Source organism: Anabrus simplex, chromosome 1 (genome assembly GCF_040414725.1).
Source record: "Anabrus simplex isolate iqAnaSimp1 chromosome 1, ASM4041472v1, whole genome shotgun sequence".
NCBI classification, from domain to species: Eukaryota; Metazoa; Arthropoda; class Insecta; order Orthoptera; family Tettigoniidae; genus Anabrus; species Anabrus simplex.
Genome location: NC_090265.1, coordinates 1,496,150,419 through 1,496,174,286, shown reverse-complemented (window position 1 = coordinate 1,496,174,286; position 23,868 = coordinate 1,496,150,419). Strand labels below are relative to the sequence as shown.

Sequence of the window (23,868 nt, the reverse complement as noted above, 5' to 3'; positions counted from 1 at the left end):
CCTGCCAAATTGGGGTCAGAAGGCTGCTCATGGTGTAGTTAAAAGTCTGTTTTGATCATGGGATTACATTTCATATTTTGAAATAAAAATAATACAGTTGCTTGAAGTGCGAAGTTTGTGAAGAGTAAAACACATCAACGTCCCTCGAAAGACATTTTTTTTTTTCAAATGAGTTTAAACTAGGTTTATTTTAAACGAGTCCTCACGACCGAAGGTCACTGTGTGATGATCCACTGCCAGTCTTAGAAAGTGCACAGCTGTGAAAGCAGGTGGCATTTGTGAAGAACGTTAATGACTTCAAACAAGAACCAGAAATGGATCAGTGCTAATACACACGTCATCACATTGAGTCATGAAAGTTCACTTGTCACAACCTGATATTATGATCTTGCCACATAGAGAACGGTTTCTATAAATCCCCTATAGTATTCCAGATATTCCTACAAGCAAAGGAAGTTGCTTGCCACTGTAAATCCATTACCAGAACAAGAAACCCAGACAGCAATGGAGGTGGTGCGAGTACCTAATAACAGACAACAAACGAATGGTCACAAAAGAGAGATAAGCAGGCGGTTGCCACACGTAACCGACAAACAAAGGACTGGCGACGCTACCCGACGATAGATAACTATTGGGAACACTAATATTAAGAACACTATTTCTTTAATATATAATATTAAACAAGGCAGAAATATTCTCTTTGATGTACTTCCCACATTTAAACCTCTCTTTGTTTTATCAATACATTTCAATTCTCCTACGGAGGGGCACGGTATTAAAAGAGATTCATACATCAAGCCAAGAAATCCTGTCAGGTCAAATAGTAACTAATAACATAAGAAGGATTTATAAAGTGAAGGCGCACGCGACAGAGGGATTTAAATTTGCAGTTTTTTTAAACATTCTACAGAAAGTCACACTGTAGTCTTTAGGTTAGGTAGGAATTTGTTTTAGGTCAATGGAAGAGATATTAATTGTGTAATCGCGGGTGGAGTTGTGTGGCAGCTGCTTGTATCTGGGTGCGAGGGAAATGAGCCGGAAACACGCGAGAAAGAAAGAAAAAGAGAGAGAGAGAGAGACACAGCAGATGGTCTCGGCCTACCTTCTTCATACATATACATAGATCCCAATCACATTAAGCTTATAAGACAGCAAGCTTCTACATAATCTCTTCTCACTCGAGCAAAAAGAGTAAAAAACAAAAAGAGAAGAAAAGAAAGCAACGAGCCAACAACCTGTTTTATATCCCAACACTCGTTCTACAAGCTGGCTCACTCATACTTTGTTTCACACAGACGCGGACAAGCCTCTATTACCACGAGCATGCACAGTGGTAGCCAAAATAGACCGGCAGTTCTCAGTAGTTAGCGGTTAGTAATCCCACTATCGGACAAGACATACTAGTAAACATCGTTAGCCAAAGCCCTCTATCACATATAATTATGACGCCAACATATTGGTTTATCGGAGTGTTAACGGTTGCCACTTCCGACTCGTCCAGCTCGAATTTTTCCGTCCGTCTTTATGAACAAGTTATACACATCGATACCTTTAATTTCACCTAACGGTACTCGCTTTCGAAATTAGTACAGATTATAGAAGCAGAAAATTGACAGATAATTGCAAAATAGAAAGAGAGTCATAGCACACACAAAAATGAAAAAGACTAGGACCTAACAATAAAACTCCAGTACATCAGTACATACTGTAACAAAGAAAATTTACAAGTGTAGTTAAAATAAATTGTTTTGCTGGCTAGATGTAGTGTTTACCGTGATTCAGCCAGACCCTGATATGAATGGTGTGAGAATATCGCTCGTAGGGCCGGTTGGTGCATTTCTGTAGACTTGGCAATCTGATGTGTAACAGCAACTTCTAGCTCGGTGAGGAAAGCAACGGGAAACTACATCTCTCCTCATTTCTCTAGTCTGCCTCTTCAGTGACGCTTAGGCCTCCTAAGACAGATTATGACGGAGCTGTTAGAGGGTCAAAACCAGCCTTCGGGATGAATACACAGCCTACATGCAATTCAAATTAAATAAAAATAAAATACAATTAAATACTTTGCTTCACACGGACGCGGAAAAGCCTCTATTACCACGAGCATGCACAGTGGTAGCCAAAATAGACCGGCAATTCTCAGTAGTAGTTAGCTTCATATAAGTTAACTTACAAGTTAATAGGCATTCTGATCTCTAGCCTCGGGTGCGAGTTTGTTTGTCATGTGTGTTTATCTGTCACGTTTCATTAGTTAAATTCAAGAGACTTACTGGAAAAATCAAAAACACCTTAAAATGCTCAGGAAGACGAATAATGTTAATTGCTTTACGTCCCACTAACTAGGCTACTCTGACGGTTTTCGGAGACGCCGAGGTGCCAGAATTTTGTTCCGCAGGAGTTCTTTTACGTGCCAGTAAATCTAACGACACGAGGCTGACGTATTTCAGTACCTTCAAATACCACCGGACTGAAGCAGGATCGAAATGCTCAGAAAGGAAGCTATTCTCAAGTTCATGGAATAATTTTAATTTCTACCCTACCCCATGGTTCAAATTCACGGATTCCACAGTTGCTAATAAGAAGGGATAGGACAAATGGATTACAACTGGTGAGACCTCACATTGCTACAGCGACCATGGAATGTAGTCGTCCAGCAACTGAGTGCGAGGAAGATTGTGTGCAGACCTGCCAATCATTGAAATGGAGAATCAGTAATCAGGGTAATCGCAGAATAAAGGGAAGCATCGACACGGACGCCTCGAATTTTCACTTTTAAAATATACCTAACCTAAAACAAACGTACATATTTAAATACCTGTTTATTTATTATGGTGTAAATATGGTTTTATAGCATGCCAACTCTTGTAACTGTTTCTCAGTGAATCTTTTCTTGAAACATGCAGCACCATCTGATGCCATCTTTAGTTTCTCAATGAGGAGCGATGACAGTGTATTTGTACTTAGTGAGTACCTAAATTCAGTTTGATTTTTTCTTACAATGCTAAAGATTCTTTCTGTTTGTGCATTACTATGTGGCACTGATAAAACAACATACATAACCTTACTGAGTACCGGTACGTTATACTTCATTTGACGACTTTCATACTTTAAATTTGCAACTTTACTCCAAGAAAAATCAATCCTAGAAATGCTGAGCAAACAGCAAGGAGAAAGGAGAAAGGATCTAAGAGAAATGGAGCAAGAAATTCCTGGCAGATTACTGCTGGTTACTGAAAAGAGAAAATCCAACTACAGCTGAATGAATATAGCGCCATAATGCGAAGCCGCAAAAGGCAAAAACAAAATATGACCAGAGCGAGGCATGATGGGAATGCGCGTATTCGCTTTGCGCACCGTGACGTCACAAAGTCACTCAGCGCTTCATTTAGGATTAAACGTTTGTCATTTTTCATGAAAGAAGTAAAAAAAAATATTTTCCGTAACAAATATGCCCTTAACCGTCATACCGTAAGATTATCATGAAATCCGTACAAATTACGGAAAATTCGTAATGGTTGGCAGGTCTGTATGAGGACAGCGTAGACGACAATGGGTGTCAAAGATGAATTGAACGATGACCACGTCCCTTGCGAAATTAGCTAATGCCAACCGACAGGTAGAGGAACAGCGATTAAAAGAACAAGGAAGCAGTTAAATCGGGATATGAGACAGATGCCCCAAGACTTGAAATACGGTGTCATCCGGAGAGAGAGAAAAAGAAAGTATTAGGCCTACATACTGCCGATGAACGTCCAAGTCCTTCACAAGTACAAAAAAACAGGCCGTTTAACCATCAGCAACAAGAACAATGTGGTACTGACATAACAACTTAAGCTTTCAGGAACAGTTTCAGGATGATTACATGTAGAAGAAATTTATCAGGCTTGTAGACCGTGGTATCATTGAGTTCATAGCTCCCAACGTTTCATCAGAGACAGCGTACAGGATTTTCAAGATTCCGCTCTCTCCGAAGGTCAGCACCCATCTGGACCATCGTCAACAAGGATGGAAAGTGTATTCTATATTAATAATATAGCACTGGCTCCGGATCGATTCGCTGAACTTCGACTCGGACTTGTTCGCTAAGGGTAGTGCGTCTCGGTACGCGCAGAAATGGAGGCAGATTTATGATGCTGTATGGCCTTGTTTACGCTAATTTCTCACTAATATATAAGAAATATAACATGAATGGTTTTATTATTGATAATAATTCCGTGTGGCTATTGCTAGCCTGGTACAGCCCTTGAAAGCCTCCGACGAGGGTGTGTGACATCTGCCGTGGATGGGAAACTGCATTAATGTAGTGGATGGTAGGGTTATATGTGGCGTGTGAGTTGGAGGGATGTTGGGGACAGTACAAACACCCAGCTCTCGAGCCAGGTGAGTTAACCATTTACTATTAAAATCTCAGACCCGGCCGGAAATCGAAACCGAAACCGAAACACTCCGAACCGAAGGCGACTACGCTGAACATTCAGCAAAGGAGCCGAATAATAATAATAATAATAATAATAATAATAATAATAATAATAATAATAATAATTTACTGGTTTTAAGCTTCACTAATTAGACTATTGTACGGTTTTCGGAGACGCCGAGGTGCTGAAATTATGTCCCGCAGGAGTTCTTTTACATGTCAGTAATCTACCGATACGAGGGTGGCGTATTTGGAACACCTTAAATACCGCACAAACGGACAGGCGGAATCGAACCCGTCAACTTGAGCTCAAAAGGGCAGCGCTCTCTCATCTGAGCTATTCAGCACGGCAAGTATTATTATTATTATTATTATTATTATTATTATTATTATTATTATTATTATTATTATTATTAACTTCTGCATAGAAAGCCTAGACCTTGTGAGCGTCAGTAACCTCTCATGCGGCTAGCCAACCAAACGTCCAATTAACATTTAATGTAGCCTCCACCCAACGTGCCACTAAAAGCCCACGGGCTCTACTTTGGCTATACCTGACTTCGGCTAGGTCACATATTGATTAGCCCTACCTTGTCTTCTCTCTCTCTCTCTCTCTCTCTCTCTCTCTCTCTCTCTCTCTCCATCCTGCTCTTGCTCTTTTTGTTATTAACAACTCTAAGCCCAGTTCTTTCAACTTTTAAGGTCGCCCATACAAGTTTCAAGGTATTTCTCTTGAAAGCTTTTAAGCGTTATCCATGTAGTTATTTATTTTTTAGCCTCTAGTACACCAACAGAACAACAGTAGCATTTGGACTCTGTATTTACAAGCCGACAATAAACATTTTCAATTCATGTAATGCTACACATGGAAATTCGCTGGTTTAATAATATCGTATGACTAAGCAATAATTCATCATTACCATTATGGACAGCCAAGAATTCTATAATGAAGTAGGCTACATGAGCTGTATTTAACGGCGCTATGACGACAGTCGCAGGTACCAACAGAATACAGAAATGAAGGCATCTTATTTCTCTATTCCCTCTGTATTTGGAGCCGAGTGAGAGAAGGAAGACAAGTAACGCCATAGCAGATTGTGTGTAAACGACATAAAAACACCTTGAAACTAACTGGAATTCACATCTCGGATCTAACTCAATCGCGCATTTAATAATAATAAAATAATAATAATAATAATAATAATAAAATCGGCTTTACCCCACACCTCATGGGGTCAGAGGTGCGAACTATATTGCACATGCAGACCTGGCCCTGTTTTGTGGCCAGGTGTCCTTCCTGAGATCAAACCTATTTGGTGTAATGTACTGCGCTACTGCATGTAAGGTGATTTAATTATTTATTTTTCCCCGTTTGTAGCACTCACAAATATTTGTCTAAAATCCATCTTGTACTGTCGGAAATGCGAAAGTCATGTGCCCACTGATCGGCACGCTGTCCTCTACCCACTGCGATAAACGAACACTATCCAGTGTGTTTCTAAATTCCCATTAAAGACTTTGGGGGCTTGCAGTGGCGACCAAGACGGTTAACTTAATCATAGGAACTTGTGTCTGGAAACGTATTGTCTTACCGCTACCTGCAAACAACCACCACAGCACATGTTCACAGCTCCCGCATTTTGGGCGCTCTGTCCGACTCCCGCTGCTTTGTCCTCTGGATCCAATCACAGGTGGGGCTCGATGTAACGACCACTGACATCAACATAGACACGGTACCTCCGTACCATCTTCTCGTACACACGATCACCATTCCCTAGTCCTCCAACATCCGCCGCAGTCATAAACCGCGCCAGTATGTCTTCGTCAGATTCCACAGGGGTCTCGTAAATAACGGTTTTCATGTGCCCCCACAGGTAGTAGTCTAGCGGTGTCAAGTAGCGTGAACGTGCAGGCCAAGCAATCGGGCCACCACGACCTATCCACTGTTGCCCAAATCTTTGCTGCAGATGATTTCGGACCGCAAGTGAACAATGAGGTGGTGCGCTATCGTGCTAAAACCACGTATTTTGACGGACATGCATTGGGACATCGTCTAAGAACTCATGCTGTACGTCCTCAAGGAATACCAAGTACGCGGCACCCGTGAGATTTCGTAGAAGGTATGGCCCAATCACACATTCATTCAGGAACTCTGGCCAAATGTTCACACCGTATCGTTGCTGAAACGCACGGGGGCACGCAGCATGCGGGTTTTCAGCAGCCCACACAACTGTTGCGGGAATTGAAAACACCTTCCCTGGAGAACTTTGCTTCATCAGTGAAAAAGATCCGCCGTGGGAAGTGGGGATCATCCCTACAACGGTGCAAGAACCACCTGCAGAAGTGGGCTCTTGACGCAAAATCCTGTGGCTGGATTGCCTGTACCCTCTGGGGGTGGTACGGGTGTAGCTGCTGTTCATGCAGAATACTCTAGACGGTTGTGTGATTCACATCCAGTGTCCTTACTATGTTTCTGGTACTCTTAGTATCGTCCTCTTCCAATGCGTGGAATACAGCCTCTTCAAACTCGGGTGTGCGGCACCGCCGTGGAGGACCACAGTTGTCTCTTTTGGCGGTGAATCTACCCGTCTCGGAGGCTCGCTGATACACCTTGACAAAGAGGGCGTGCGAAGCTGTCCGGCGGTGTGGAAAACGCTCCCATCAACTGACGAGCAGCTCTCCCATTGTACCGAGCTTCGCCGTACAATATCCACATGTCGGCGTATTCCGCAACCGCGTACGCCATTGTCAACAGGAACACACTACCAATGAATCACCTGCAGAAGTACAGTACATACTGCTGTGTACGCAGTAAAGAATTACTGCTGTACTGTAGTATGAACGAAGATCACAAGCACAACAGCAGGTACAACACCTCTCCGTGTGGATCACACACTCAACTGAATGGCATAGAATGTCAACAAACCTGTAGGGGTATGGGACATCACGTCATCGTTCAATGACGTACGTACTTGTCAGTGGCGCCGAAAATGCAAGAGATTTGAACGTGTGCTGTGGTGTTGTTTGCGGATAGCGGGAATACGGTACGTTTCCGGACACAAGTTCCTATGCTAAACTTAACCGTCTTGGTCCCCACTGCAAACCCTCAAAGTCTTTAATGGGAATATACAAACACCCTGTATAGCACCACCTCACCGAAGTGCAATCGTAGACTGAATAAGTAACAGAATACCATCCGTCCAATTAACCTTCCGTCCGGCTCCATGGCTAAATGGTTAGCGTGCTGGCCTTTGATCCAGAAGGTCCCGGGTTCAATTCCCCGGCTGGTCGGGGATTTTAACCTTCATTGGTTAATTCCAATGACTCGGGGGCTGGGTGTTTGTGCTGTCCCCAAAATCGCTGCAACTCACATAACACTATCCTCTACCACAATAACACGCAGTTACCTACACGTGGCAGATGCCGCCCACCTTCATCGGAGGGTCTGTCTTACAAGGGCTGCACTCGTCTAGAAATAGCCACACGAAATTAAAATTAAAAATTAACCTTCCGCAATTGTGTGGATAAATTATGTGCAGTTACACTGCAAATCACGCGGGACCATGATAAAACAAGCGGCGCAAACATGGAACTTTGATAAGTTACGAAAGTGTCTTGAATGACTATTTCCGGTAAGTAGTACTACTGCTTGATGTCTAGATGAAATAATTCGTTTTGCAGTTAACAATTATTTTCTTCTGTTCGCTCATCTCTAAATAATGAAACTTTCCTTACCTGCGAATGAGTTACTCAGTCCTGTGGCTGGGATCTTACAGTCAGTCCTGAGTGAAAACAGTTCCAGCACTAATTTGGAAATAAAAGTTAGTGGTAAAAATAATACTGTTTTGTTCTTATCTCTCTCTCACACACTAAATGGTGATGTAATAAAAAGCATACACTGAAGATTACATCATGTTCCTGGACAGGAGGTAGTTGTTTGCTGTCAGGTGGCCACTGTAAGCGTTTCTTCTCTCTGTGGTCGCTGTGGTCTCGGCGTAAAATCTACCAGTCAGTAACCACAGGAAGTTTACAACAACACCTTCAGCAAGGTACACTTTGCTCACTGGCATACAATCCGTCAGCAAGTGCAGGAAGTCTGCACCACAACCTTCATCAATGTGCATTTTCCGTCATTTTATACAGAATACAGTAAAATAGGAAGCTTGCACCACTACCTTCGTAAGGTACACATTCCCCACATATAGAGAATACAACAAACCATTCAGTAAAACAAGAAGTCTGCACCACAACCTTCAGCAATGTGCATTTTCCGTCATTTTATACAGAATACAACCCGCCAATCACTAAAACAGGAAGTCTGTATTATACTACTACCTTCAGAAGGTACATGTTCGTCACATAGAAAATACAACCCTCCGGTCATTAAAATAGGAAGTCTGCAACACTACCTTCATTAAGGTACATATTCGTCATATTACAGTGGATACAGTCTGCACGACTATCCAATACAGCCAAGAAAGCGTTCATCACTAAGGGGTGTATTTCTATGACTTGTCACATTTTCATTTCACCATTATTTAATCGTTTAAACTGATATAATATGTTTCTTGACATCTGAAGGAAATGATTTTTACCAGACATTAAATTAATACTTCGGCATTTTATAGTTATACAGCATATTTATGACAAAATCACAATATATTTTCATATTTGGAACACATTTACTTTTAAAACGAATTCTATAATTACCAGGATAAGCTGCATTTACAAGAAAAATCATTTCTGAGGATACCTTAAAAAATGCCTACATTTTCTTAGAGATTCTTGTGAAAATTTCTTTTACAATGTGCAGTTTCTAGTGACATTTAGAATTTACGCTGAGTTATCGGGACGGAAACATTTTACACCACAAAGGAGGTCTGGCAGGGAGAAAGATTTCCTTGTTATTACCGTTACACTCTGCAACAATACAGATTAGATGCGGTATTTGTTTTTTTCCTTCCTAAACACCACCTTTAATCGAGCGACTCAGTACGGTTTTTTTGTTGTACAAATTTTGTTCTTGTTTTAGGAAAATACGGTGCAACCGTTGTAAATCCCAAATATCTACTTCTAAGATTGAAAACTGTAATGCTATATGTAATAATGATGCATTGGCATGTACTGTATTTGTACGATAAAGCCATAGTTGTGTTTTATAGGTTATAACTGTATGTTTTTCGGCTCGAAATAAATGTATATTTCTTCATTTTTAGATCACAGAAATCCGCCCCCTACTTACCACATTATTGGGGAAAAAACATTATTTGTACACTGGTGAGCATGGTGTAACATCATTAACTTGGGAAGGAGGTATGCCGCACCTATAGAATGTTCAACAGGAACTCTTTCTAACAAATTAATAACTTACGACGGCAAAAGAGAGACAAATCTAAATAGTATGTAGTACAGAACAATTGAGTAGAAAAACTGGTCAGGAAGCAAGTCAAGGACAACTGAGTGGAATGCTGAACAGATGTATTAGTGGAGTACGGAGATCACTGATATTATAACGCTACGTCTATAACAACATCGACATACATGTTACTAAACAAGAGGGCAAAATAAAATATTACTTGAAGTGGTTTAAACAGGGTACATAAATTTCATTAATTCAAGTTCCTTTATCTTAAGATTAGTAGAAGATGGCTTAACAAAATGATCAGAAAGGTAGGTTGTATAGTATTGGTGCAACTTTGGATTCATCACTCGCTTGCGAATCTATCACTACGTCAAGATGGCAGACAGGAACAATGGCCGATGCCAAGTCTACTTAAGATGCAAGTGGCAGCTTTACATCCAGTGAAAACAAAGCCGCCAGAACGAGACTTATAAGGACCGAACAAGGCAAGTAGCACTCCTCAACGGTCAACAATAAAACTAACGAAAGATACAACCCACTACCACACAATCGTATTTCGGTCCTCCTCTGCACTAATCTTTCACGCTTCATTTCTAACAAATTATTTCTTTTTAAAGAAATTAGCAAAGCAACAGAAATAGCAAGTATAAATACGGCAGAACCCATGTCTTTCTCATTAAAAGACAAAACGAAATTTAAAATACATGCAGTACATAAACAGAAAAAAAAGTTTTTACGAGATCATAAAATTGTGAGAGGCAGGCAAGCAGACATGCGCCTGAAAGTTACGAGTTTTTAAAACATTCGGAGCGGCTAAACATCGTTGAAACTAAAATGAAACAACACTTACCATAACGTAGTGCCTTTGAATCTCGATTTTCTCACTCGCCAGCTTTTCGCACTCCAGTTTAAGGCTAGACAGGAAGAGAAACATCAATTATAACAAATGAAACAGAGTGAAACGGTAATTAAGTATTATGCTAATTTGTACTCTAACTAGCAATCTACTTTCAAAGAAAAAAGTGAAATGGTACCTTTAAAATTAAAAATATAATAACAGCACAACTCTACTACATTGGTACTCTATGCTAAATAATTTGCGCTTTTCAGTCTATCGACATGCTAGTTATGATGTCCAACTGTCTTGCGCGGGTAACTTAATTGATAACACTGTACTGTATGCACACTCAACCGCACAAAAACTGGCTGTCACAGAAAATCGCTTTCTTTCAAAACCTTCTTGTTTGAAATAGGATGAACATATTATAGTAGGAATCCAAGTATCATTTCTTCGGCCACCATCTACAGTTTACGAATATCGTCGCGTTTCGAGAATGTATAAAATATAAACTATTTCCTTGCCAGCCATATTTTGTGCGGTTGAGTGTACATAGGGTTATATTATGTATAAGCCGGAGACGAATGCCATGAACGTATTGAGAATGACTGAGGTTACAAACAGGTGGGAAGAACGGCAGGAATGTTTTAGCAACGAGGATTTAAGGATAAACAGGTTAAACACGTTAGATAATTCTATAAGTATGATCGTGCGAGGCGATTGGAAGAACAGGTTACTTAGGAGAAGCATACCAGACTCGGTCATGGAGAGTAAGAAAAGTAAAGGGAGATCTATAAGACGATAGTTAAGACTCCATGTTTGATGCTTTCAAGATAAGATGAGCAAAACTCTAATTTGACATTTTAATTAGAGTTTCAGTCATTTAGAACAATCGGATAAGCACGGAACAAACCTGACTTCTAAACCACCTTAGCTTTCTTTAACACACATTTATCAAACCCGTAGATATCGTTAGATAACGGTTTTCAAATTGGTTGTAGGAGAATTACAGTTAAAAATATAACAGAAATAAACATATTATTTTATTAAACTGCCTCGCGCGGCAGCATCCCTTTATAATAAGATGGCGATAAGCGAACGAAGACCCAGCCAACTAAGGTCAGACTAAGGTAACAGATGCAGAACAAAGTCCGGTTCCTTGGCTGGCCTTTGCTTCAGAGGGCCTAGCCGGGTCGTGGATTTCAATTGAACATGGTTAATCCCTCTGGATCGGGGGAGAGATGTTTGTTTGAGTTCGTCTTAACACACTTCTTTTCACCTAAATACATCACACTACCAACCACCACAGAAATACGCAATAATGAACACTTCCCTCTACATAGAGTTGATATCAGGAAGGGTATTCGGTCGTACGATTAGCCAAATTCACATCATGCTCCAAACTCAATGAATTAGAGAAAAGGCCAGCAAGAACTAGACGAGGCCACAGTGTTAGTTGAAAATAAAGGATTGTGGAGACTGGTCGTTTATTCACACTTGATGGCTTGCTTGCTTGCAAACTACTACTACTACTACTACTACTACTACTACTACTACTACTACTACTACTACTACTACTACTACGAACTGTCCCGGCATTCGCCTTAGTGCAGGAGAATGGAAAACCACGGAAAACCATTCTCAGGACAGCCGACGGGTGGGAACAAAGTGAAGTCCAGCCCTGTACCCCTGTCCCGTCTCCCGAATGCAGAGGCGTAGAGCCACGGTAGAGCCGTGGCCACCTTTCCTCTGCTCGGTTGGCCGGTCAGAGTACAGAGCTGTTGGACCACGGACAAGTAGTGGCCTCTTAAGGGGCGAAACCCACTCTGCATCTAGCTGCTTGCAACCTAAACGCTGAAAGGTATAACAGCCTTGAAGATGCACTGTACGTATGAGTGTGATGATTAGCACTTATTGTAATTATAATCACTACGCTTCAATAGTCACTAATTTATCTAGTTACGGAGGTCTGTGTTTCTCGTCAAAATGGCCTCAAGTGCGAGTCTGGGGAGGGCGGCAGTAGCGCGGTAGACAGCGAAGAGCTTCTCCCCAATGAGCGGCGTCATTTGTTTCACAACTAGTGGAATTTTCGATGTCACGCTGATATTTAAAAGTTTCATCGCTTATAAACACGAGAATTGTAAACTGCGAACTCTCCTTGACTGCAAGTGAGAGAATCATTGTGAAAAGCTGACGTCAACAACGCGCTGCGTGTTAAGGACACATGCCTTAAGCGTGCAAGTTTGATCTCAACATTTGAGCGTTTTACAGCCCCACGGTATTTCATGTCGAAATATGAATACGTATGAAATGTTGATATAATTATTAGTATACGATCAACAGGCATTTTTTAAATGCATTCGCTTTAATTTTAACCATCTCTCTCTCTCTTCTGATTTTGGCTATAGGTGATAGTCACTCTGTTAGAGAAGAAATCTTACTGGATATCTTATTTGAAATCATAAGAACAATGGAAGCATATTTTTATATAAACTTTCCGTACTAGAATACAATAGCGTTCTATTAGAGGGCGAAAGGAACTGGTCATCCAAGACAAATTATCTCCTGACTTAGTAAATCTCTTTAGTTTCAGTCCTTTCTTGCCCACATATTCACGTAACTTGAGGTAGTGTGTCGTGACTCGAGGATTCAACCAGCCTTAGGAAAAAGGCCAAACTCTGGTGCATAATTTGATATTTGACTGAGAATCGGGTATATCGATCAAAGTAAAGAGCTGACGTATGCTTAAATAAGAAAATTATAAGGATGAAGAATATTAGTTCAAACTTTATTCTGGTTACTGCATCACGCATTGTGTATATATTACTACAGGTGTTACTTCCGGCCTGACAGTACACGAATCAGCTGGTCAAGGTTGTCCCGTGTTTTCTTGGCGACGTCGACTGTTTATCTCTCATTCGTATCACTTCCTGACGTCACAGAGTAACAGTGCTACGAACTCTTTCTCACGTCGCTCCGACATAGATAGGTCTTATGGCGACGACGGGGTAGGAAGGGGCTAAGAGTGGGAAGGAAGCGTTTAAGGAATAGCCCCAGCAACTGCCTGATGTGAAAATGGGAAACTACGGAAAACTATCTTCACGGCTGCCGATAGTGGGGTTCGAACCCGCTATCTCCCGAATGCAAGCTCATAGCTACGTGACCCTGACCGCACGGCCAACTCGTTCGGTCAAAATTTCTAACTCGACTCTAAAAGTCCCTACTCAAGTAGAAAAAAAAAAGTGTGTAAATAGAATATACAGATATTATTATAAAAACGAGGAAATCCCAATGGACATTGACATAAAGTTGTGATAATCAAACTGATGAGCCGACTGCTCCACTGGGGCGAAACGCTGGTAAATTCATGACTGAAAAAAACCTCAAGAGCTTGAATGTTCTTAGCATTTGCAATCGATGAAATTAAATTGTGGTTACCTTCTGGGAACTTAATTTTTGAGGACACAATCCTTCTCAACTAATATGGAGGATATAAAGTAATACATTTAAGTTAACACCCTACTTTTTTAATCTTTGTTTTTCAGTTTGAGTTCAGTAACTTCCCTCACTTTTTCGGGGTTGAAACTTAAATCAAAATAAACTAATTAATTAACGCACGGGGATATTTAAGAAAACGGAAATACAGCCTGGAAAATAGAATGGGTGACCTGCTTATCGCACTGTATACTACACGCCTAGAAGTAGAAAAATGATTTTTCGCATTAATTTATGTACGATTTCGCGAAATGGAAGCAGTTTCTCGCGCTGTTCGTGAAATAGGCCATACCCCATCTCTTGAATTTCGCTGTAATAATTTAGTAAAAGTCGTATTTGTGTGATCTGTGAAATATTTATGTGAAAGATATATAAAGAGAAACAATACTGATCATTCATTATTCCTTATGTAATCTCGATTAACACTTGACCTTTCACCCTACATGACCATAAATGATATCTTCGGTCAACATATATATATAATGTTTGACATATGCGTTCCACAACTTGATCTGCAGGAACAGAGCGACGGCTATACAAGCGTACAGAACTTCCTCTCCCTCTCGTAAAACTCACGAGTTCTCCGCACTAATTTTAATGCCTGACTATTAAGGAGCACACCACGGCGCAAAGGATTATCACTTCGCGGTTCATAACTATGTTGTCGTTTCCGTGACATAGCACTGCATTCGTTAAAATAAAATTTCACAATTATCTCACCAAGAAAACAAAGCTTTCATAAACGCGCAAATCACACCTGACCACGTGCTAGCGGCGACACACGAAACGGCAACACTTCAATACGGTAGTCAAGCTAGTTATACATGGCACCACTATACTACCCATACTGCCAACAACAATCAACTGAAAATAGTTCGTATTTATCTTTTTTTTTTAAATCCTCATATTTGTGTAAGCAAATAAATCATAAGCAATATACGGAATTAAATACGAATTAACATGAATAAAAGGAGTAACTGTATCTGACATATAAAGTAGTAGATTGGTGATTCTGACTGACGGGTGACGTTCTTCATTTCATTTTTGTAGTGGTGCCAACGTGAATTACAACTGTCAAGTGCAACCTTGTGCCGGCCCACATATAGGCTACTTACTATCACGCTATCTTTTAAGTGGAATATTTTTGCTATTTGCTTTACGTCGCACCGACACGATGGCGACGATGGGATAGGAAAGGCCTAGGAAGTGGAAGGAAGCGGCCGTGGCCTTAATTAAGGTACAGCCCCGGCATTTGCCTGGTGTGAAAATGGGAAACCACGGAAAACCATCTTCAGGGCTGCCGACAGTGGGGCTCGAACCCACTATCTCCCGATTACTGGATACTGGCCGCACTTAAGCGACTGCAGCTGTCGAGCTCGGTTAAGTGAAATCTGTAGCGAAAGAAAAACGTGAAGCAAGTCAGAGGAAAACCAGGGATTTCCTACAATATTAAAACGAACAGGTACTTCTGTCGAATTGAAAAATCTTTATTTTGCCTTGTTTCCCTTCACACACGTAATATTGGAATACAATTTCAAGCTCGTTATTTTCTATGAATTTCACTGCAGTTTCGCACTTATCGCAAAATAAGCACATTTCGCTTTAAACTGGCCTTATCGCTTCAGTTCGCTGTAGGTAATTCGCCAAAACAAAAAACAAAATCACCGTTTTCTTAACCAGATTCGTGTGATTCGTTAAGATATCTCAAAATATCTTCAGTTCAGAAGGTCCCGGGTTCGATTACCGGTCGGTTCGGGGATTTTAATCGCCTCTGATATAATTCTTCTGGCCCGGGGACTGGGTGTTTGTGTTTGTCCCAACACTTTCCTCTTCATATTCACACAACACACTACACTACACTACCAACCACCACAAAAACACGCGATAGTGATTACATCCCTCCATATAGGGTAGGCGTCAGGAAGGGCATCTGGCCGTAAAACAGGACCAAATCCACATGTGCGACAGAGCTCGAACCCGCGACACCACAGGTGTGGAAAAAGCGGTAGAAAAAGAAGACAGGGACATGTCCCAACTGTTGGCAACACTGCACAATAATGCCTACAGTACGCGAACCTTTTCGTGATACCTGAGCTCCCTAGTGCTGAATCGGTAGACCTCGGTTATCTTCGAGATTCGTATTGGCAACCTTTGACACACAAACTATGAATCGCCGTGAGACATCTGGTGTACACTTTGCGTACTAGTACTTTTGTTGTTTACACAGCAAAGCCAAAATATAGAATTCGCATCGAGAAATGTTGTATAATGTTATATAATGTGTGTGTAACACAGTTGTTGGCTTAAGATAATAAAGGTTTAGAAAATTCCTATCGAGCGATCATAGAATCGATTCTATTCAGATTTTATTTCCATTCAGTTGGCAGTATAACCGGAACCGGGAGAGTTCCCTCCTTACTCCTCACCCCCGTAAAACTTCGTATCAAGAAAAAGTTCGCGTACTGTAGCACATATATTTCTTTCCAAATACATGAGCTTAAAATTAACCTGCAACTACAACTGTAAAATACAGTCTTACTACTATAACTGAATGCTATTCTCTACTAGAAAGAGAAATTACGAAAATCACACTACAAATACGAGTCAACAAAAGACCACCAAAACAAACCAATACAATACGACACAGCACACGTAATAGTTGTAAAAGCACGCCGTACAACCGCACTGAACAAAGCGGTTCTCGAGGAATAGTTGCCTGTGATAGGTTAATATCAGTAAATGCTCAGTGCCACTGGCGTGTATTGTCTTCGGTTACTTTGATGGCCTTTGCTCATACTTCTACTGTAATATTCGCAGTTTAGATGGTAGCACTGAGACTCCAGTAGGAAGTGACATCTGCCCGACTACAGTACAGCAGTCCATTAAAAAAGAAAGAATCAGCATCGGAGCCAGGTAATCGAGCCATGCGACTACAAAATATCAACGGTCAATTTATCGCATTCTTATGACAATTTGTACTTCTCCAATACCATTTTCGCACCGTTCAAATTTTCCTTGACAATAATATAATATAATACCATCTGCTTTAATGTGAAACTCGTGCTCTGAGCATCTGCAGATATGGGCATACATTTTGTATCAATCATCTTAAAAGTTCCCCACACGCAAACAATAGGAAATGAGAACCATGTACCCTATATATAAGGTTTACCCATTTCCTCCTGAACCCAACCTTGACGAAAAGGTATGATAATAGTCACATGAAGCTAATGCATGGAGTGCGAAAGAACCGTAACGGACGGCTAATGGGAGGAGTGACGCAGTTTATTTAATCTTATCCCATCCCAATTCCATGTTCGTGCGCCTTCAATTATGAGCAATTCAATTAGGACTAACGAGAATTTATTGCGATAACTGAGGATAAGGTATAGTCGGCCCGCTTTTAAGAGGTCGAGAACCTGCTTTATGATTATGAGATCAATAAAAACAAAAGAAACAACGCAACGTAAGCAATGTTGCTTTGCCTAACTACCTTGCCTGCTTTTACTTCTGTATCGAACCCGTCAATACCACGATCGATAACAGGGCTCTGCCTGATGTGTTTTTCCGGCCGCATGCGAAATGATTCAGTCACTATACAGTACGAGATGAAAAGAAAAACTAATATCCATACATTCTCATGAGATAATCAGTAAAGGAAAACAATGTAACGGAAAGTGAACAGACCGATATAGTTCTAGCATCAGCAAAATTAATAATGAACTACATCGGGGTACAACGACAGGCTGAAAGAAGAGGAAAAAAAATCTGGTATTTCATAACGCGTTGATTGAACACCTTGTACCCAGAACCAGTTATGGGAAGTCGGGCTGACTCATAGACAGCTGCCGAGAGGAGGATGGAACGGATCAATAGGATCACTTGTCTCACATTGGAATACGAACTTCACAGGAATGTATCAGTGTTCTGTCAGGGCCGTAAGGTCCAGTGGAGCAGTACGGCAGTATCTAATTAGTCACATATTTAGCGCAACCCAGAGAGCACATGCAACATAAGGAATGCTACGAACATAAGTAACTTTACTTTAATATTTCTTTTGTAACTTGCGATATGTATGCATCACGCGCTAATAATAATAAAAATAATAGGAAGTTATTCATTACTTATCAGGAATTCAACATTTACAAGGATATTGCATTCCTGAAAAATTACTTATTTAGATTACAGAATTGTTATCAAGGCCATTGGGAACAGCAGTGTCGGAAATAGTTTTCACCCACTTCTAATGATTTCTGAAACTTATTTTGAGAAGATAACATCTGAAGACAATTAATTACGCTAGTCGCTTAAGTACCAATCAAAACCACCTTCCAGGTTTCCAAGATCCTACAATCCTACATAGTTGAATTATATTAAGAACTAGAAACATACTTGTGAGTAGAGTTAGTGAGATTATAACCAATGAGGTGAACTGAGGCTGTGGAAGGTGAGGGCAGTGGGATCAGCACCACACTATAATCGCCCTCTACACCCAGGATAAATCCAGTAAGTACTCGCTCAGGTAGGAGGTTTAGCCAACCAGTATCTGCCAGAAAAGAGGGTGACAGTTCTTAAATTCCGGTCACTACCGGATATCGATCATTGGTCTTTCCCAACGGCCGCTTTTATGTGTAACCGCAGTTACTTAGGCGTACACCGGGCGAGGTGGCCGTGCGGTTAGATGAATGCAGCTGTGGACTTGCATCCGTGAGAGAGTGGGTTCGAACTCCACTGTTGGCAGGCCTGAAGATGGTTTTCCGTGTTTTCCCATTTTCACACCAAGCAAATGCTGTGGCTGTATCTTAATTAGGGCCACGGCCTTTCCTATTTCATCGTCACCATGAGACCTACCTGTGTCGGGGCGACGTAAAGCAAATTGTAAAAAAACAAAAAACTTTGGCGTACTTTAGGAACTATGACCCGGAAACTGAAATAAGATATGATTCTAGCGCATTTTTCTGGAGTGTATAAAATACCCGGAAAAGAATCGCAATAAGGCTAGCCTCTGGCAACCCTGGGATTCGAAATTTTTGTCTTAGATAGGTGCAGATTATTGGTTCTATCGATCAGCTACGGATACGATATTCTATAGTAGTACTGTATATTTTAGATAGCGTACTGACAATCGTACGGAGTGTTTGTATTAGATATTGTAAGAATTGGAAAAAACAGAACCCAAACGTACAAGTTAGTGTTACTGACTAGAAATGATCATGTACAAACGTTCATACAGATTCCTTTCATCGCAGAATTCGGAAAAACTTTGGTCACATAAAACAGGAACACCCTTGTGAGTGATATGGAGATGTGAGCGCGAAGATCGTTTCAAAGACGGTAAGGATTGAATCTACATCTTACAGTAGGTTGTTAACATGAAATTTCTTTCTGCGCAACAAGCATAAAGTTAGTGGGTCATCTGGGGAGGAAGAGAACGCCACGCACCCTATTTATAAAGCCACAGCTATCAGCATCGCGGCCATAAAGCAGCCGATAAAATAAATCGCCGCCGTAGTCTCCGTCACATATCTTCCCAGCAGGCAGGCGCAAACACACTCAAATAGAAATTTATGGCTCTTAAGAGTTTCTCAAGAGCAGGGATACATAAAACGTGCCTCTCATTTTAAAACAAGGAATGTTATTTCAGAAATGATATGAACAGGCGAAAAGAGAACAGATTGGCTGGAAGCAATGAAATCAATGCAGAGGTATAAAAAGAGGCCCTGCATGACTGTGAATAAATTTCTTTCGAGCTGGCAGTGGACGCGGGCGCGGTACATGTGATTAGGATGCATATCACGCGTGGAATGAATGCCCCTGTTAATCAAGAACCACGGAGTGTGCCAGGCAGGATGTACAGTTCCTATAACGCTAACAAAAAGGCAGCCAAGAAAGACTTCCCTATAAGCGTACTAACCGACACACCCCTAAATGGATTCAGAAGTCCTAGCTGATTTGCAACAAAGACTGTCCCAATACTATTCAGTCGAATTAGAAGACAAATATAATTTGACTTATTTTAAATTCAGCATTAACATTCCCTATACAGTTTCCGTAGGTTAAAGACATTGCAAATGCCGTTAGTGTACAATAGTGTTCGTCGTGTTGGTGGTGGTGATTTTTGTTTTAAGGGGAAGTACAACTATGTAACCACCTTCATAGTGTTCTAAGAAAAAAAAAAGAATGTGCCATGGAAGGTATGAGAGATGAATTAGTAAGATTAAGCAATTAAGTATGTCAAAAATAAGATTTCACGCCCAGATCCAATTCTGGTGAGATGCTGTGTTTACAGCGCACTATATTTTCTGGTATGTGTTGTAAATGAATTTGTTACTTTCACTGACAAGTTTCAGTCTCACTTTAACAAAGTATCTAAGGTAGCCTGTAAACCATGTTAGTACAATTTTCTGTAACGAATTGTGTGAAAGTGTCGCTCAATATGTACATTTCAATGTGCTGAGTAGACTTACGCAATAGCACCTTCTGGCTCAGTGAGGAAAGGAACTAACTATCTCTCTCTCTCCTAGTTTCCCTATTACGCCTCTTTAGTGACACCTAGGCTGCCTAAGGATGCTCATGAAAGCAAAACAGTTGCTCACTATAAAGTTATAAGGAAAGCTTTTTTTTTTTTTTTTTTTTTTTTTACGTATAAGACGTCCATAGTTTCGGCACAGTGGTTTCGGTACCGTCCTTGGGCCGGTGTGCGTTACAAAAAGAACGTTTTCAAATCGAAATCATTTCTAGACTACACGTGCAACGACAGTGCTTAATACCTCAATTTAAAGACGAAAGACCATGTAGTAACAAGTTTCTGACCTCGGTACGACGTCATTGGCTGACGCATTATTACACCCAACTAATCCCCAACAATATTCCCTCCAGATCACCCCTCCCCATTAAATACCGTATGCCCAAAACACCTGCATTCGACTCTTATGCCTGCAAGGTGCCTTTCTGTATGCTAGTAGCCCCACTTTCTAAAAAAACCCCGCCGGTACTTCGGTACATCCACACTTCGCCACCACAATATTTCAAAAACTCCACAACAGCCGCACCAACCTTTCCTCGAACACTGAAAACGAAGGGCCTACAAATGTCACAACGACGTCTGCACGTCTTTACAAATCGCATATCCGTCTCAAAGGCCTAATCAAGCAATTTACAAACCACTCGTCATTACCTTTTGTGTGCACCCGGGGGAGTCGCATAGCGAGTTCACAGTTCACGGCTAACAATTGGATGCCGTTATGCATCACTAGACTAAGCGCCAAAAGTTGGTTGCGAGATAATCGCGTTTAAATTTGGTTCTATGTGTAAATTCGAGCGAACATAATTTTGCTAAATATGGTATTACTGCTGTTGTAGGATAATAGATTGTACCTTCTCACCAAATTTGATCGTTTTTATACTCGCACTACATAGATTTTCTTGAAGAAATGGCGCTTAGTCTACTGATGCAATTTAAGGTTTTTCGCAAGTGCGAATAATGTATCACGATGCTACACCAATAACCGCTAACTGTTGAGTATCTACTGAGTAAAACTTCAAGAACTATAACGTGGCGGCAGCCATGATTAAAATCTGAATTTCCTACTGGCTGAAAAGGTACAAATCCGGTACATAATTCAAGTTTTAGATGGGGAAATTCTAGAAGGAAAGCTATTCTCTAAAGTCGTTGCTATAACGACTTACTGATTTGAGGAATTTCAACTTATCTGAGTCAAATACAAATGGTAAGACGACACCCATTTTAGTCTATACAATTTTTGAATGGATTTTCCTTCACGATAGGCCTATTATATTCTGAGAGTACAGTATTGACGTGATATTTTTAAGGCTTTGGGTACGTTTTCTTCTGCTTGAGACAGAAAATGTGATTAAAGATATTTTTTCCCATAAATACACACAAATCACTGGACAGGTAATAAGACTGTTGCTCTCAGTTCATTCAATCTCGAAATCAGGATCTCCATTAAATCCATCTACGTCATCCACGATGTCAGAATCTGCTTGAAGATTCTGGTAAAATTGTTTGGCATGTGCAGGTATTAGGTGCATCAGCGAACTAAAGTCTCTTAGTTTGACTTCAGATATAGGTTTTCCTTTTGGCCACAAAGTAATGCCTGGTGAAAGGGAACTCTACTTTCCCGTGGTCGTCCCTGTCTTGACTTATTTAGATTTACTTCCTGAGATTCACCATCAAATTCTAGAGAATGATTCTCAGACGCAAACTTCTTAGCCAGCTGCATTAGTAGCATTGTCCTTCTCCTTACTTTTGGAAGTACTTGATACATCGCTGAACTTCGTCACTTGATAAACCACTCAATGTATCACCACGTAAAAATGTCAGCACTATCGAAAACGCGGGCTCCCTCGCTGTCATCCGCGCGCAATGTGAGGAAAGTGGCGCTTAGTCTAATGATGCAATTTACATTTTTACTGATTCCCGCCTTGTCGCTTAGGTTTTCTGTTTACTAACAACTAACGGCCTCTTGTAATGCAGTGGGGAATTTTTAATAAATAGTTCAAGCCTTCCTCTACAAGATGGCGCTAAAATCTCAATTTTCGTCAAATGGCGCTTAGTCTACTGATGCATAACGGCATCCAATTAATGTAGCTCTGGACTCCGGCGTGGTAGCATGTATTGAGAGGTGTCATTCGATTCGTCTCAGCGCGAAGAACTTCGGAATTCATTCCCCCACCCCTCTGTAAAAATTTGCGACATATGGGCAATAAACATCTCAAAAATGATCAAAATGCTTTTGAGACAATGCAGCGGCTTGTTAGCATTCCACAAAGTACAAAATCACCAATGCTGAGTGTCTAGGCGTGTCGAGAGCGTCTCAAAGTTAAGGCGGCCGAGCGCTGCTGGAGCTCCAGCAGAGCACATCTACAGTACTGTACTGCTCTAGTGGTGAAAAAGATTTGAAGTCACTGTTTAGAAACGTGTAAATATGTTTAAAATTAACACGTAAAACGTCAATAATACAATTTGAAACCCATAGTAACTAGATGCTATATATCAACAATACCTATCACGTGGTACGTATTATACGTCAGAACTTGCGGCCATGACACCGATACAGCCCCGTTCGATTTTTTTATTTTTTTTTTTTTTGCTGGTGGTTTAACGTCGCACTCATACATTGAAGGATTCGGCAACGTAAAGTTGGGAAAGTGCTAGGACTGGGAAGGAAGTGACCGTGGCCGTAATTAAGGCACAGTCCCAGCATTTGCCTGGTGTGAAAATATAAAACAACGGAAAATCATTTTCAGGGCTGCCGACAGTGGTATTCGAATCTACCATCCTCCGAATGCAGGCTCACAGCTATGTGATCCGAACCGCACAGCCAACTCACACGGTAAGCCTTTATTATTATTATTATTATTATTATTATTATTATTATTATTATTATTAAGAGGCTTATCCTTCAGGGTACATGTTCCTTAAAGAAAGCCATTTCTCAATAGTTTCAGTGATGCAGAAAGAAAAACACTTTTCTAACAGGCAGACATTTTGGTACACTCAGACTTGTGTGCATTCTTCAGACACTGCTTCTCCACAGCAACTCAAGTTAACGTGGTAATAAAATAACTCATAAAAATAAGGAGGAACTACGCTTGGCTCCAAGAAAAATGCACTAAAGCGACAAGCCTCGAGGTAATGCAATTTTTAAGTGGCGCGAGAAACATAAACAAGCTGAACAAAGCTTGAGCTCGTTAGTTCCCAGTCTGTACCACTTCTGAGATGAAGGTGGC

The 23,868-nt window shown here is 40.8% G+C and overlaps 1 protein-coding gene across 2 annotated transcripts in view; it reads right to left on the bottom strand.

Annotated features, from left to right (window-relative positions):
* Nucleotides 1-23,868, bottom strand: part of LOC136858439 (transducin-like enhancer protein 4) — a 660,561-nt gene that overhangs the window by 433,605 nt on the left and 203,088 nt on the right. For both annotated transcript variants that reach the window (XM_067137982.2, XM_067137983.2), the window contains exon 3: nucleotides 10,630-10,693. In XM_067137982.2, the coding sequence (XP_066994083.1) occupies nucleotides 10,630-10,693 (64 nt within the window). The remainder of the gene's footprint in view (nucleotides 1-10,629; nucleotides 10,694-23,868) is intronic.